This window comes from Pygocentrus nattereri, chromosome 8 (genome assembly GCF_015220715.1).
Source record: "Pygocentrus nattereri isolate fPygNat1 chromosome 8, fPygNat1.pri, whole genome shotgun sequence".
Taxonomy (NCBI): Eukaryota; Metazoa; Chordata; class Actinopteri; order Characiformes; family Serrasalmidae; genus Pygocentrus; species Pygocentrus nattereri.
Genome location: NC_051218.1, coordinates 45,703,979 through 45,721,842, shown reverse-complemented (window position 1 = coordinate 45,721,842; position 17,864 = coordinate 45,703,979). Strand labels below are relative to the sequence as shown.

Sequence of the window (17,864 nt, the reverse complement as noted above, 5' to 3'; positions counted from 1 at the left end):
TAGACAGATCGGGAAATGAGTTGGTTGATGCATCCACTAATGGAATTGAAATGGTTATTAAAGCTAATTAAAAGCTCGGGGACAGCTGCTCGGCTGCCGTGCTGGGCGCCGCAGCGCATTAGATGGGCCGGAATGGGTGCAGCACACCATTTCCCCTTAATTTTCCTCCCCCACTTTAGTTTAACCTTCATGTGCCATGTGACCAGGGCAGAGAGAGATGGAATTTCAGGTGAATGGCAGCATCTCCTCCTCCTCCCCCCCCCCAACCTCGTTTTCCCTCTTTAACCCTCAGGAGTCACATTTAATATCACAACTGACATCAACAAATAGGGAAGCTGTAGACGGTGTGGGTTCTAAAACACTCAAATCAGTGAGTTAATCCCACATTTGTGCTTCATTAATAGAGGATGAGGCGTCTTATGGTTTAAATTTGAAAAGTTATTGTTGAGTGCAGCCGTGTTTTCTGAAAGGAAAAGGAAAACCATCTTTTCCATATTTGTCAGTTATTCAAACACATAAAACACGGAAATAAAATAAAACTCTCCACGTCGCTGTGATGCTGTTTGGCGACTGAGAGGTTTCAGAGTGTGGGTTCACTACAGATGGGCAGCAGAACTTTCCCCTGGTAAGCTCCAGTACTCTGATAGCCAAACAGATCTCACACACACACACACACACACACACACACACACACACACACACACACCATAAATCGGTCACAAAGTTGCAAAGCTGGACTGTGACCTGTGACCTTATTCAGGCATGTGACGGTGCTGCAGGTAAAGATGAACCTGGGAGATAACGGAGTTCTTGGCGCAGCAGCGGAAAGCAGGGATTTCTGGCTTACCAATTACTGCAATGAAGGCCAATTTGTAAGAAAACAGAGAATGAGCTGCCAACACCTTGCTAATAACTTTACTTTCAAGTCTCACTTCGGTTCATCCCTGGTGTCTATAGCAATGCCCTTTTCCATAAAGAGCAAGTCAGCGGATCACTTGATCCAAACCAGCTTTAATTATGAGTCTGACTTCTCGTTCAGGCTGGCACGAGAATAACCTTCTACAGGCCTATAAAAAGAGAAAACTCCACACCGTCCTGCCGATTTGGAGGATTCTGAGACTTTTCTGGGCGATTCTTTGCTTTAATGACGCAACGTGGCGGACATTCCTCTCTCGCGTTCGATTCCGCCCAGTGTGATAAGGTGGCAGAGCCCCAAACAGGCTGTTGGAGCGGAGGGGGGTTATCTGTGCACCGCACACTTGTCAATCTTTATCTCTCTTTCCAGATTCGACCTCTCCTGAACCACGGGTGGCAGATAAAGGGGGCACGGGTGGGAGATGCTCCGGGCGGAGGCAGCCGTTAGCCGATTCTGGAGGATGAATTCCCCCCTCCGTTCGCATTCGGCGCCCACGTCTGCAGGACGGCGGCCCAGCCAAGGGCAAAATCGCTACGCTCCAACCTACGTGACATGATAATACGCCGATATGTATTCGCTATAAGCAGCCTCGTCAACGGAGAACAATGCAGTGTAGCGTGCATCAGCAGCAGCGGGTCATTTGCGTGTCGAGAGATTCACGCTGAGTGAGAAGGGGAACCGAACTCGGGGGAACTGCAGACCTGTCAGTCTTCCTCTGGGTGCAAATTAGTGACGAATTATACCACGGAGCACAAACAACACACAAATGATAGTGTTTTCCTTTGTTAAGTTGGCCTTGCGATCACTGAAATTCTGAAGTGCCCCTGAAAAAGGTGCTGTCGAAATCTGACAAAAGCGCGACTCTCCCCGATTAAAGTGTTGGGGCGGCTTTTTAACCTTTTGTTCGTAGTCACGAGTCAAAAAACAAAAGGCTTTTTTAATTTCCAGCAGAGAGCCGTGGAAATCCATTTCTGAACCTGGGAAAATCTCTCCGTTCTGAAACAATACAAATGTCAGCACATCAGACGGGCCTGAAGCACTTGGTCACAGCCGTCAGCCACTACGCCACTGGAAATGACACAGCAATGACCCTCCTCTCATGACGTTAACCCACCTTGGCTCCGGCGAGCAGGCCGAGCGAAATGGCCACTCGAGCTCGCAGGTCCGGCCGATCTTTGGGCCAAACATATGACATCATCGCCGAGAGAATCTTTGTCGAGTTCACCTCCTTCAGCTGGGGAAAGACAGAAAAAGAAAAAGAGAAAAGCCAAGTTAAATTTCTCTAAAGCATTTCTTTCCTCTCTATTCACTGTGGCAGGCCATATATAAAGCTAGGAAGTCGGCAAAAGCAACCTAAAAGCAGCAACTCCGTTAGACTGGTTAGCACTTCGGACTGTAATTGGACTGCGTACGTTTTAGAACATGGGTGTCAAACTCCGGCCGTGGAGGGACCACAGCAGCGTGGATTTTAGCATTTTCCCTTCTCCAACACCCCTAATTCAACTCATGAAGGGCTTGATAATTAGCTGATGGGCTGAATCCTGCATGCTAAAGAGTGTGGATGAGTAAATGTTTCTCTGCGCAGCGCTGACGGCCTCCAAGACTGCCTACACTGTCGAAACCGTGTTCAACCAAAAGCACTTCCATCATCCACTATGCGACGCGTTTACAGGCATACGGATTCATTAACAGCACAACGTCATGCAAAACCTGCAGCGCTATTCATAAAGTCGCTACGGCAGTGACGAAGGTTCTTCATCAGAAAAGGTTTTCACTATAAAAAAGGGAAAAAATTAAATTCAACTTCTAATTGCGGGAATTATATTTTAGTATGTAAGATTTCCCAATTTAATAAAGATAATGACGATAATGATAAATGATAATTATAATGATAATAATGAATGATAATGAAAATAATGATAATGAATAGTGATAAAGAAAATAACGATAACGATGATAATGACGATAATAATAAATGATGATAATCAAAATAATGATAATTATAACTATAATTATGATAATGGCAATAATACTGGTAATGATAATAGTGAAAATGATGATCATAATGATAATAGTAATAATACTGACAATGATCATGATAATAACAATGAAAATGTTAATAATAATAATAATAATGATATGATGATGGTAATAATAATGATAATGGTAACAATAATAATAATGATAATGATCATGATCATAAAAATAATGATAAATGATGATAATGATGATAATAATAATAATAATAATAATAATAATGTTTTGAGAAAACAGTCTAACGCTAACCTGTAAGAGTCTAAGAGGGAATGAAAGTCTTGCCACTTGAACTGATGAATCTGACTGGCTGAGCCAAGTTGAAGAGCAAGGGATGTTCTGCCTACTGTGTGGCCCTCAGTGAGAAGCAGCTGGTTACTCAGGTGTTTTTGGCCTTCAGTCATGTAAAATGTGGTTTTACAAGTCATCAAAAAAATCTTAACGTCAAGACCCAAATGTTGCTAATAAATAAAGGCCAACACCCCATTAACTAGCACTGCCATCTGCATGCCTGAGTCCCAAAAGTCCATTCGATTAAATCAGTGTGCGAAAGTATCAAGCAACACGGATGAACCACGGTTTTAATGGATAAGTACTGAAGTGCTGATAATTACCATTTTTTAGTGATCTCCTGGTAATGGGGCACAACGTTTGACAGTTGCGCCTGTAGGAAAAGTGAGTCACTCCCTGCTTAACATTATGAGAACAACACCGACTGAACACATCATCATAATTAGAATAACAAAAACATTAAAAAAAGGCTTCATTACTTAAGACCGAGTTTCTGCTGTTGAGACAAACAAGGACTGAATCCCATCTGTCAGTAAAGCAGCGTTTAACTAAAGCTGCTGGAGTATAAAATAAGAAATTCAACATGTAAATATAATTATATGTATTATATAATCTATATAATATTATATAATAGACTTGCTTAAGTGGTTTCTAACAATGTATGCCATACTATTATCTACACTTAGGGCTGGGTATCGTTTGAAAATCTTCAATACCGATACGATACTTTCAATTCAATATTGATACCACAACGATACCTTTTTGCTAATTGTGACAAAAAAAATTTATATAATTTTCTTTTTCTACCACATACTAGGCAGTCAGGATGCCACAAAGCAGGGGTGCACAAGTTAACTGCCAGGTTAAGCGGGCGTGTTTGAGGGGAACCTCCAAACTGTGCTGGACCTCTGGTGCCCTCCAGGACCGGAGTTGTGCACCCCTGCCATAGAGGGATAAAACAAATGATCGCTCCTAAACCAGGGAGATTCAACAGTCGAAAAAGGCTGCAATCTTCCAACAATACAGCTGGTTACTGCTCTGTGGCTTCTTCCCTCCTCAGCTTTTCAAGTAGAGTAGAACCGGTAAACTGGCCCCAGCGCTGTCAAAGCCCTCACCTCCAACAGAGATCATTCGGTCGGAGTCTTTCAGTATTTCAGCACCCAAAGCCCTAAACAGGCTTAATATCGATGCTGCAACTATTGTCGTTATATATTTGGAGTTGAGTGAAACTGTTTTATTATAAAAATATTGTTTTTGAAGAATCCAAACCCCAACTTAGTCAGGGGACCAGCCGTATGTCTGGAGAAGTGAAGTCTATTCGTTACCAGACACCTAGCCAGCCCTTAAGACACTGGGCTGATGCGGTTTTATAGCTGGATTGATGCCAAGATTAGGCTCATCCTATACACGACAAGTGACCGGTGTGAGAGACGTGACCACGTAGGGATGAACAAGAATAGACAGAAGAATGTTCTAAATACAGTCACAGTCCAGACGCACACAACACTGAATATAATGACTTATAACACAACACTAAACACATTACAGAGCAGCACATCTCTACACCGTAAATACACTGAACGCCAGAGCTGAGGTGAACGGTCTACAGGGAAGCCAAGACCAGCTCGGCAATGGGGTAATCAGCTAAAGCTAATCAGGTTCAGTGATTGAAATAATGAATATTAATCTGTGAACTGTTTTCGGCTCGGCTGAGTTCTTCAGGTGGTCTTGGACAAGTTTGGGAGGCCACTTTATAAAACCACACAGACAGCTGGGGGACAGGGCATCATATGGCCCAGGCTGCGAGGGCAAGCAGGCCAGCAGCGGCAGCAGCAGCCGCTGCAGGTGGCCGTGGAGACGCTGCCTGGCATCCCACGCAGCGCCGCTCCCCAGAGCTTCCACCAAGCCCACTCGCTCGCACACTGTGTGTGCCAACCGGCCTGTTTACTCTGTCCAACCACCTGCTGCCATGACTGTCTCAAAAATATGAGTAAACTCCTCTAATCCTGTCAATATGGTAACATAAAAATGAGGCGCTGGCGGTATGGCACAGGAACAAAGTGAATCAAATTAAAAATAGCCGACACCTGTGCTTGGTCACATCCAACTAGGCAACATTACGGGTAGAAAAAGGGGGGGGGCGGAGAGGGGGCGGGGGTAGGCTTCACTTAGTTGTCACAGCACTGCATGAGAAGAAATTCAGTTTGTTTTTAGTGCAATACGGCTGGTTATGCAGAAAAAAAAACATCTAATATTGAACTTAGACCAACAGATCCTCTGATCTATTATTCCGTATCATTATGATCGCCAACATACCCTGACAGAGGACATCAGGCCATTCTTTTCAGCGATAAACACGGATGAGGTCTGTAGACTCAGACCATTACATCCTTTATGTAAACCTGTCCAAACCACTGACAGTCACTGTCAAGGATACAGCATATGGTTCATTATCATGAGACATACCAGGCTCACTTGGCTCTATTCGCATAGCGTTTACGTGCACTCAATAATCAGATCACCTGATTATTCAAACGGTCCTGTAAACATCACACTCCGATCTAGAAATCAGATTAAGAAATTTCTTAAGTTCAGTCAGATTTCACCAACATTTACTGAACATCAGATCAAATAAAGTCCAGTTGGGTCAGATTTCACCAACATTTACTGAACATCAGATCAAATAAAGTCCAGTTCGGTCAGATTTCAACAACATTTACTGAACATCGGATCAAATAAAGTCCAGTTGGGTCAGATTTCACCAACATTTACTGAACATCAGATCAAATAAAGTCCAGTTGGGTCAGATTTCACCAACATTTACTGAACATCAGATCAAATAAAGTCCAGTTCGGTCAGATTTCACCAACATTTACTGAACATCGGATCAAATAAAGTCCAGTTCGGTCAGATTTCACCAACATTTACTGAACATCGGATCAAATAAAGTCCAGTTCGGTCAGATTTCACCAACATTTACTGAACATCAGATCAAATAAAGTCCAGTTCGGTCAGATTTCACCAACATTTACTGAACATCAGATCAAATAAAGTCCAGTTCGGTCAGATTTCACCAACATTTACTGAACATCAGATCAAATAAAGTCCAGTTCGGTCAGATTTCACAAACATTTACTGAACATCAGATCAAATAAAGTCCAGTTCGGTCAGATTTCACCAACATTTACTGAACATCGGATCAAATAAAGTCCAGTTCGGTCAGATTTCAACAACATTTACTGTCAGTTTTCTCTTTTTAGATCACGTCGTGTGGAATAACTTCCCTCTGACTCACTTTCTTCTCTGACTGCTGTTTCTCGCCTCGTCCCTCCCCTGTGAGGCGTCACTCACTCGAGTCTCAGAGCTCATCGTAATGCACAGATCTGATTGGCTGAGCAGCGCCACGTGTGATATTTACAGTGCGTGTGATTGGTCTGCGAGTCTCCGGCTGCTAAAGCTACTGTAAAGGCTAGAAAGGTTACGCCAATTACAACAGGACCACCCCATCAAAATTAAATAATTCTCCACATTATAGTTCCAGGTCTGCATAGGACAGAGTCTGGGTCCGGACCACAGTCCGCCTATTAGCACTTTCTGTTCTAGATGATGCATGTTCACATTTTCAGGTAAAGTGGCACAATGTTTACAAAAAAAGCTGCAGCATGACTTTGAAGTTTTACATTATGTTTACATCAGGACTTCTGGGGCTTTATTGGCTGGTTGCAAAGCAGAAATCCAATTACAGTCTGACTCATGCAGACCTGGAGTTTCCCCATTACCTGATTAAATCTGACTTTCTACAGTCATCAGATTATTAAATGCATGTAGATGCACTCACTTTCATGTTTGAAAAAAACTACAAACCTCAATTCCATATAGTTCTTTTGTAAAATGCAAACAAAAACAGAGGGCAATGATTTGTAAACCCAGTTTTACCCGTATTTAAAACGAGTATGAAGACGAGATATTTTAAGTCTTACATTTTTCATTATTTTTATTTTATATTGATGTTGCAGCATGTGCCAAAGAAACTGGGATGGGGCCATTTAAGATATGAATGTGGAGAAATGGTTAAAAAAAACAAACAAAAAAAAAACCACCATGTTAAATATTTGAGGCAATCATTCTAGAGTATAAAAGGAGCATCCAGCAAAGGCCGAGTCCTTTATGAGCCAGGATGCACGGAGTCTCGTCACTCTGCCAAAAAATGCATCAGCAGATAATCCAACAGTTTAACAACAATGTACCTCAACAAGAAAGGATTTCAGGTATTTCATGCTCTATGGTGCATCTCATCAAAAGATTCCAGGAATCCAGAGAAACCTCTGTGCATAAAGGCAAGGCTGAGAACCACAACCGAATGCCCATAACCTTCAATTCCTCAGCCGGCACTGCATTAAAACCCAACATGCTTCTTTGATTCGTCACTGCTTCCATAAGTTAAAGTTAAGACTGTACAATAGAAGCAAAGTCATGTGTCAAAAATGTCCAGAAACGCTGCCGACTTCTCTGGGTTCCATCTCACCGGAGATGAACTGTTTCACATTGGAAACGTGCGTTGAGCCAACCTTTCAGACTGTTTATGGTTCAAAATCTGGAACCTGTTATGGTGTGGGGGTGTATTAGTGCCCATGGCATGGGTAAAAGGCACATCTGTAAAGGCACAATTCAGGCAGAAAGACATATAAACATATAAAAACATAAACTGGCCTGCCTACAAGTCGGACTTGACTTTCGTTAAAAATGTGGTGCGTTACAAAGGTGCAGCTGAAGACTTGTACAACAAAAGATTAATAAAAAATCTGCTTCGGGCTCCCGAGTGGCACAACCGCCTAAGCATGGGCCCCGTCATCAGGAGATCGCGAGTTCAATCGGTTTTGAACACTGGATCAACTGGGCTTTTCTGTCCAAACAATTATTAAGTACTGTTCTGGTTTTGATGCAGGTAAAACAATTTAGTAAATCACTCTTCTTCTTCTTTCGGCTGCTCCCTTTAGGGGTCGCCACAGCGGATCATCTGCCTCCATCTCGCCCTATCCACTGCCTCCTCTACTTTCACACCAACCATCTCCATGTCCACCTTCACTACATCCATAAACCTTCTCTGAGGTCCACCTCTTCTCCTTCTACCCGGCAGCTCCATCTCCAACATTCTTTGCCCAATATATCCACTAATTCAGTAAATCACTGCCTTCCGTTATTATTAGTATTTCATGTACCTTCCTAAGTTTTCTATTTTTATTTAAAGATTTTTTTAAATATTGTGATGGATATAATGTATGATTAAACCGTCTTGAAGTATTCTGATGTTTTTGTGATGGATTTTTGCCATTTCACCCACTCCTTAATCACTTAATCACTGCCAATTTTAAGATTAAGTGACCCTTATTAGTCCCACAACGGGGAAATTTCACCTCTGCATTTAACCCCTCAGTGCAACAGTGTGAAACACCACATACACACTAGCGAGCACACACACACACACACACTAAGGGGGCAGTGAGCACACTTGGTGGGCAGCCCTATCCACAGCGCCCAGGAAGCAGTTGGGGGTTAGGTGTCTTGCCCAAGGACACATCAGTCATGTGCTGTCGGCTCTGGGGATCAAACCCACGACTGCCTACCTTCCCAAAAAGAAGGTAGATTTTAATCTAGATTTTTTTCCTCTCCAAATTTAATAATCCAGTTTAATATGGTAAATCTTAACAGCCCTAATGAGGAACAAAAGATAAAATGAGTTTTTGCTGTTATGCAATTATAAGCCATTGCAATACAACTGTAAAACATGTAAAAACAACCTTACCACATTTTTGGGATCTGCACTCAGGCCTCCACCAGCATGGCCGTGCCAGCAGGCTCTCTCTGGTATCTGCAAATGCTGAAACGCAAAAGTAGAAATACTGTTTTCTTCATGCTACAGGTAAAATGGTCAGTATGCAATTAATGTTGGATGTCAAGGATGCTTCAGGACAGCAACCACTAGGTATACGAAAAATGAAAGTCTTGCCCTTTTACAGGATAAGTAATGATTTAGAGTGCACTTTGAGTGATTTATAAGGACTGTATAAATTGCAAGGTCAGAAGAGACAAAGTCTGGTCTGCAGATGAAAGAAAAAACTAAATCAAAGACCAATTCCCTGCATACTTTCAGAATCCACAGGCCTTTGAAACCACTTCTCCAGCTCCACCTGGAATTTACTTATCATATCATGCTGGCTTTCATCAAGCTTACTTTTGCAGCTTCCAGCATCTGCTGACTGCTCCCCCGACTTGATGCCCATGTTGATGATGCCAGATTTGGACCCAGCAACTAGAAGAAAACAGGAAAACAGTAAGAGATGCTACAGTACAGGTAACACCTAGTGCTAGACTCTAAGGCTCTGCAATGAAAAGTCCAAGCCAAAGCTTCTTATCGCTGTTGTCGGGAGTTTGACATAATCTGAAAACGCCTGTCGCCCTTTAAATTGTATATAACTTTCACGAAGAATGGACCAAAAGAAACGGCCTAAAATGCCTTGGGAAAAAAGTCAGTTAAGATAAGCTTCCCGTACCTTATGTTAAGAGTAAAGTAGGTTTTTTCCTTCTCCTGTAAAGTGACCACTTTGGAGATACCAGGTTTTCTTCCACCAACAGTGATTTAAACCATTGCCTGTTTTCCAATTATCCAGTCTATATCCGACTTCACTGAGCTCACAGGTAATCTACGTTTTAGTTATCACAGATTTTCCCTCCTGTAATCCTCAAGATCTCCTTTAGCCAGAGGTGCATGTGAAACATTAATAATAAATGAGTTTTATAGCTACAACAAAATATGGAACAATAAAGAAAAACTGAAAGCACTGATTTACAGTACTGAGCGAAACCCAAGACACATTTTCAAAATCTATTTATTTCTGTAGTTTGTGTTTATTTGCTGAGAAAAGTGTTAATATTTGAATAAACAAAATTTCTAGATTTTATATACACACACACACACACACACACACAGAGTATATATATATAAAAAATGTAAAAAAACAACATGATTATCGATTAAATCTCCACCCATCCTCCCCAAATACACACTGTCTGCTGAAGCTTTGACATATTTTCATTTCTTTCTATACTTTCTACTCTCTACATTGAATATTAACTGTTTTAATGAAAATCTTTGACAACTAAAAAGTTTACCAGTCAAACATTAAATATCACAAAACTGAATAATCCAACATCTTTTGAAAACTACTTCCTTCACCTGTCATTTTAATAGATGTTACTGCAAACACGAGCTAATGAGCTCCTTCTGGTGCAGATTCATGGTGACTTGTGTGCTAATAGCTCTCCCTGCAGGACAAATTTGAAACTGCAAGAGATTTTCAAAGTCATACCCATGTGCCTTATATATTAGAAAAAAACCTGTTTTGCAGCGTCAGGCTCGAAACATACTTCAAACAAGGACACGAATACCGACGGGGTTTCACGTGTAGTTGCATTCAAAAATGTTCTTTTCAATGTGAAGCAAGCACAAGCTGCATTCTGAGCGTTACAGCAGGGGGCGCTAAAACAACACCCAAGCGGTCTTGTACCGCCAGCATGTTTCTCAACTGCCATAGCAGACGAGCAGTTGAGTCTCACACAAAGACGGCAGAAAACACGATTAGTTATCGCATGTTAAGGTTTTTGGAATATTAGTCAAAGTCCAGTCAAAGTTTATTTGTCCCAAAGCAACTTCACAGAAAAGTCCGGGTCCGAGCCCCCATGAACGTCGCCAGTGGTGACCGTGGCAAGGAAAAACTCCCAAAGAACCAGAGGAAGAAACACTGAGAGGAACCAAGACTCAGAAGGGGAACCCATCCTCCTCTGGGCCACACCGGACAGCCAACAGCGTTGGTATGAAATATTGGAATAAAAAACAGGGAAAAACGGGTGGAGCCACAGTTAATTAGTCTTGCAGCAGCAGCAGGAGGAGGAGGGTCAGTTCATGAAGGTGAGGTTTGCACAACGTTGTACAGCATGAAACTCCACGGTGGTCAAAACGGTGCAGATCAGCCAACAGAGATAAAGCTCTGGTGACACTAGCAGCTCTGGTGGCTCCCATGTGGCGACCGACGTCGCTCAGGGCCTCAAATAAAGGGAGGGAGAGAGAAACTGATTAACAGTAAACGGTAGATCTTTCTCTGACTTGTACTCTATCGCCCCCTTCAGTACTGAGTGTTTTAACCTCCACAGCAATGCAGGAACGTGCGAGTTTGACTGAGCGTTTGCAGCTCGTTGGCCGAACGCCGTCATTCGCCTCCTTGCGTAGTTTGTTTCGGGCCCCAGAAATCAGCTGTAAATGCCTCTAGATCATTCACAGTTGTCATGATTTAACTAACCACCAGGACAAGACAGCTGTTTGGAAAACACTGAAATTATTTCAGACTGGGATCAGTGGAACTTTCCCTACTTCTAAAACGTCCAGGGCTGGAACTGCTCTACTTTAACTTGGCTGTTTTCCTGCAAACCAATCGGTCACAGGACTGGACTGGATCAATTCTGGTTTCCCCCCCTCCGTCTTCTGTTGACGTCAGTCCGACAGCTTTACCCGGTTCTAGATCAGCGATCCCTCTCAAACGTACCGTGACTCAGAAAAGCAAACAAAACTACACAACAAGGCCAACAAACATGGCTATTCTTAAAGAAAACATCATTACATTGGCCTAAATATTGAAGTAGAGGTCACTGCATGAATATTCAATTCAACTTGGGTTGTAAATTATAATTAAAAGCCACGTCACGTTGAGACGGAAAGTCTGTGTGTCAGGATTTCAGTCTGATCCTGTCACAAGCTGTGTGGCCACATAATGCGGTCCAGAGAGGGAGGGAGGGAGGGAGGGAGGAAGGGAGGGATCGCTTTTCAGCCTTATCTCTCACTACAAGTTGCGAAATACGACAAATGTTTGCTTTGACAGCTGTCACCATGTGACAATGCGACAGTGATATGGGTTTAGTTGAGCTCCTCGTTGCCACTGAAAAGGCAATTAAGTCTTAATGCAGCAAAAACACTACAGCATGTGGACCATTTGAATACCGTGTCTCTCACAAAACAAGAGGAGACGATTTTTCTAGATGCGACGACACACACAAAAACGCTCGATAGCGTTAGTATATACAGATAATTCAGCAATCAGAACCGAGCAAATACACAATGTAGTAAACACACAAACAAATGAGACTGATGGTTTGCAAAAATTAAAGGTGAACTCTGTAATTACAGAACAATGTGGTGACCTAATGACCTGTTTTGCTATGAATCTGAGAGGTCGGGTCGAGTTCGTGTTCCTCTAATCCTCAGACTGATAGCTAGAACAGAGAACTAAAAGACTAGACGTTCTCAAACCTGGTCCGCAGCACTGTGTTTGTTTTGTCCGTGCTTTAATGGTCAGCACTCAATCCTTCCATGTGTTAGTTACAGTTACAGACTGTAGTCCATCTGTTTCTCTGATACTCTGTTACCCTGTTCTTCAGTGGTCAGGACCCCCATGGACCCTCACAGAGCAGGTACTATTTGGGTGGTGGGTCATTCTCAGCACTGCAGTAACACTGACGTGGTGGTGGTGTGTTAGTGTGTGTTGCACTGGTACAAGTGGATCAGACGCAGCAGTGGTGCTAGAGTTTTTAAACACTGTGTCCACTCACTGTCCACTCTATTAGACACTCCTACCTTGTCGGTCCACCTTGTAGATGTAAAGTCAGAGACGACAGCTCATCTGCTGCTGTACAGTTTGTGTTGGTCATCCTCTAGTCCTTCATCAGTGGTCACAGGACGCTGCCCACAGGACGCTGCCCACAGGACGCTGCCCACAGGACGCTGCCCACAGGACGCTGCTGGCTGGATATTTTTGGTTGGTGGACGATTCTCAGTCCAGCAGCAACACTGAGGTGTTTAAAAACTCCAGCAGCACTGCTGTGTCTGATCCACTCAGACCAGCACAACACACACTAACACCACCACCACGTCAGTGTTACTGCAGTGCTGAGAATGACCCACCACCCAAATAGTACCTGCTCTGTTAGGGTCCATGGGGGTCCTGACCACTGAAGAACAGGGTAACAGAGTATCAGAGAAACAGATGGACTACAGTCTGTAACTGTAGAACTACAGAGTGCAGCTATACAGTAAGTGGAGCTGATCAGATGGACAATGAGCGGAGAAACGAGGAGGTGGTCATCATCTTCTGCCTGATTGCTGTATGTCAGCACTTGCTCGGCTGCTGTGGGCATATCAAAAGCAAAATGACTTTCCAATCATCCAGGTATCTCTGGGCACTGAGTGAAACGTTACAAGTTTCCCACATGGTCATGAACACAACATGAATCAGTTCTAATTACGAACATCGGTCTTAAATTTTTATGACTGTATCGGCTCCAGATGTCCATGTTATGCCCTTAAGGAGGACAAAACCGTTTCTACATCATTTCCAGCTTCGAGAATCCCTGCACGATGACACACACCGTAGCTGCTTTACAGGTGGGCTGCATATCTAAACTGCTGTTTTATAGACCTGAAAAAAGCATCCGGCGACAATATCGTTGACATTAAGTCGGCAAACAGGTGATCAAGATATCCAGAAGAAGTCAGTTTGATACAGTGGTGGAAAGTAAATGTAATTATTTTCTGTACTTTAGTATTTTTGGTGTATCTGTACTGAAGTTTCTCCGTTCTGGACTTTCTCCTTTCACTCCACTACATTTCAGAGTCTAATATCCGACTTTTTCCTCCTACATTTTGAGAAATCTGTCGTTCCTTTTGGTTTCTGTGTGTATAAAAACGTAACATGTCAAAACGAAAGAAGCGCAAAGCCAGAGCACCAATCAGGGCCCAGCGGTCACTTTGTTTAGAGCTGGTTTTGACCTGTTGGTCATACCGACCCAGTGCAGCACGCGGTTCAACGTCAGCGCAGCAGCGTAAAACTTTGGGAGAGTCTGTTCAACATAAATGATGAACTAACCTAACTTTGTGTAAATAGAGCTCAATATAGAAATATGTCCACATATGCAGTCGAGACTGACGCGGCTTTTTTCTGAATTTCTACAAACTCCATTTCATTTTATAGTAAATGAGTTTGGGCTGGTTTATGTTTATGAACAGACGCCTACAGATCAACATAGTAAAGGAGCTCATCTGTGATCCTGAGTTTAAAGCCAGTTTTTATTCAACTTAAACTTGGAACTAAGTTGTAAATAAATCTGAAACTGAAACTTTGCTTGTGTGTAAAAAGTGATTTCAGAGCCACTCGGTTCTCCCTGATGGAAACTGTTTACCTTCAGTGTTTTGTGCTTCTGATCATTTTAATAGACGTCAGCGTCACTAATTAATGACGTTCTATTAAAAGACTGGTTTACCAAGAGAGACGCTGGAGGACTTTCACCTGAAATGAGTTCATGAAGCCAGTCTGGTTATAAAAATGATAACAGGACCAGATCAGAGCCAGAATTACTCTTTTAGTACTTTTACTTTATACTTAAGTACATTTGAAGGGAAATACTTTAGTACTTTTACTCAAGTGGAGGTCTAAAGGGAGGAACTTCTACTTTTACTGGAGGAATATTTTACCTTGGGTGTCTCGACTTTAACTCAGGTACAGGGTTTGTGTACTTTGTATACTGCTGGTCCGATACAGACAAATTAATACATTCCATGGTCATTCATTGCCATGAAAAAGGACACAGTTCTTGGATGCATGTGAAGGAGCCTTCTAAATGGGACAGTCTAGTCACGCCGCAGTCTGCCTTCAAATGCAGCCTCTGAATTGGGACACAGCCATTATAATTGAGTACTGCTTATATGTTACTGCCCACAACATCTCCAGCCCCCTTTAATGATATTTAAATACTGCATCAGTCCACACATCACAGGAGATTAAAGCATAAAAATAGCAAGAAGGTCACACAATTAATGCCAACGTTACTTCATCTGTGGAGGTGTCTGCATCTTTTGTACCATCTACTCGATTAAATGTTACGGCGCAGTAGCTCAGTGTCTACGTTTACTCAGCCAATCAGATCTGTGCATTACGGTGAGCTCTGAGACTCGAGTCAGCGACGCCACACAGGGGAGGGACGAGGCGAGAAACAGCAGTCAGAGAAGAAAGTGAGTCAGAGGGAAGTTATTCCACATGACGTGATCTAAAAAGAGAAAACTGACAGTAAATGTTGTTGAAATCTGACCGAACTGGACTTTATTTGATCTGATGTTCAGTAAATGTTGTTGAAATCTGACCGAACTGGACTTTATTTGATCTGATGTTCAGTAAATGTTGTTGAAATCTGACCGATCTGGACTTTATTTGATCTGATGTTCAGTAAATGTTGTTGAAATCTGACCGAACTGGACTTTATTTGATCTGATGTTCAGTAAATGTTGTTGAAATCTGACCGAACTGGACTTTATTTGATCTGATGTTCAGTAAATGTTGTTGAAATCTGACCGAACTGGACTTTATTTGATCTGATATTCAGTAAATGTTGTTGAAATCTGACCGAACTGGACTTTATTTGATCTGATATTCAGTAAATGTTGTTGAAATCTGACCGAACTGGACTTTATTTGATCTGATATTCAGTAAATGTTGTTGAAATCCGACCGAACTGGACTTTATTTGATCTGATATTCAGTAAATGTTGTTGAAATCTGACCGAACTGGACTTTATTTGATCTGATATTCCTACTCGGCTACTTCAGTAAACCGTATATTGCTCCGAGTAACGACGCAGGTTAGATATGATGTTTCGGACCTTTGACAGTCATTTTCTCTAACTGGACCTAGTCTAGAGAGACAGTGCTACTTACTACAAAAGCTTAATGTCGCTTACAAAAGTTTTTTGTTGCTATTGTTACGACAGCCATGGACCTGGCAACACACTATGGCAAGGGTATTCACTCCCTATTAGAACACAAAGGGAGTGTGTTGTCGAGAAATACCATCCCAGCTGTGATGTGGTGTCCGTAGATCATCCCAGCCGTGATGTTATTGGTGATAACTCCCTCCTCGAGTGCTCTACTGCTTTAATACAGCAGTTAAATAAATACAGTAAGAAATGAATAAACTGGCCGTGAACACGGCTTTAATATGTTTTAATGTTCAGTTCCTTCCTCCTAATTAGAGCTCCTTAACGAGCAGCTCGTTGCTATGTCAGAGTAACGAGCTCCGCCCACTCGCTGCTCAGCTGGCAGTTAGTTCTCCAGCTCCTTACACTAAATTCCCAAACTGTCGTCTCCACTGAGCAGCTTTTCTGTTTTTATTGGGTCAGTTTTACGGCTCAGTCCGACTTGGTCCGACATGTCTGGCGAATGGTGTTGGGTTAATTTCTGGCTGATTCCAGGTTGTTCAGCTGTTCTTCTGTCACAGCTGCCGACTGAAAAGCTGCTCAGTGGTGACGACAGTTTGGGAATTTAGTGTCGTCTCGTCTTCAAAGTCGGACCAAATCGGCTGTCGGTCAGACGTGATCTTATCAGTGTCCGTTTTCTGTTTGTGGCAAAGTAAGAAGTGAAAGCGCTCAGATGACTCCAGCGTCTCCTACAGCTGTCAGAGTCGTTGCTTAGCAACGGCGTCTCAGCGAAGTGATACAGCTGAAATAACAGCACAGCTAGATCGCAGCCCAACCCATCAGCTCGTCTTTGGGTCCAGCCCGTAGTCATCCCTGAAGGAGGTAGTTAGTTAACGAGCACATCATATCGAACGCAGCGCCACGTATTGAGTTAATGAGCAATTCCACCCTTTTATCAAGGTCACAGGGTTAGGAACAGATAAGACACCTGGGAATTCCGGCGCATATCACGGCTCTTCGCTCAGGACTAGCCTGTGCATGCCATCTGTGGACACCTCTGCCTTTTTGGAAGTGCGCAAACTTCCACCAGACGCCAGATAAACTGCATTAAATGCAAAGAACAGACGCTGAGAACGTCCAGCGTAGTCATCGCCTCAGCTGGGACACGATATAACGACCCCAACATGAAAACGGTGCTCGCTGTTTACACCGTGTTTCGGGCAATAACGCCACTCTCAGAACCCGAACCTCGGTGCTGTCTGTCCAGCTAACTAGATCCCCAAGAACGAAGCATGAATGCTCGAACCACCGAACATAAACACTGAGTACAAACACCTTTTACGAGGTCCGACGCTTTTTAGCAACACACGAAAGAAGGTCGCTGGTTAGCTGGTTGGCTAACCCGGCAAATTTACCTCAGACAGCCAGGTTAGCCAGTTGGCTAACGTTAACGTCAACTCCGCTTTACCGCGAACTTAAGTCGGTTCCTGACAGGACCCGGGTTCGAAACCACCGAACCTTCCTCTCTGCGCTCTAACCAGCCGCCCTGTCGACGGGAACCACATTCACAGCGCGCCGCCGAACTCTGCTGCTAGCGTGTTAGCAGCTAGGCTAACCCGCCAGTGTGTGGCTCTGTAGCCCGGCTAGCGCATCTGTTAGCTTAGCTTACCTGATACGCGCTCCGCTGCCTCTTTTTACCGCCACCAGCGCCGGTCTTCCCGGTTCTGTTATCATAGCTCCGAACGCGAGACGAGCTGCTCTGCTGGAGCAGAAGGGCTAACCTGCGCTTCTGGACGTGGAGTCCACACCGCAACGGGACCAAGAGCGGCGCCAT

General features: G+C 43.2%; 1 protein-coding gene across 2 annotated transcripts in view; it reads right to left on the bottom strand.

The window, feature by feature from the left end:
* abcb7 (ATP-binding cassette, sub-family B (MDR/TAP), member 7) overlaps positions 1 to 17,864 on the bottom strand; it is a 54,978-nt gene extending 37,114 nt beyond the window's left edge. Inside the window, exons 1-4 of one of the 2 annotated variants that reach the window (XM_017718811.2) lie at positions 17,700 to 17,864; positions 9,474 to 9,551; positions 9,045 to 9,119; positions 2,031 to 2,150 (exon numbers count right to left, since the gene is read on the bottom strand). In XM_017718811.2, the coding sequence (XP_017574300.1) occupies positions 2,031 to 2,150; positions 9,045 to 9,119; positions 9,474 to 9,551; positions 17,700 to 17,864 (438 nt within the window). Of the gene's footprint in view, positions 1 to 2,030; positions 2,151 to 9,044; positions 9,120 to 9,473; positions 9,552 to 17,445; positions 17,536 to 17,699 lie in introns of those variants that run through there. The other variant, XM_017718814.2, reaches the window with a different exon arrangement.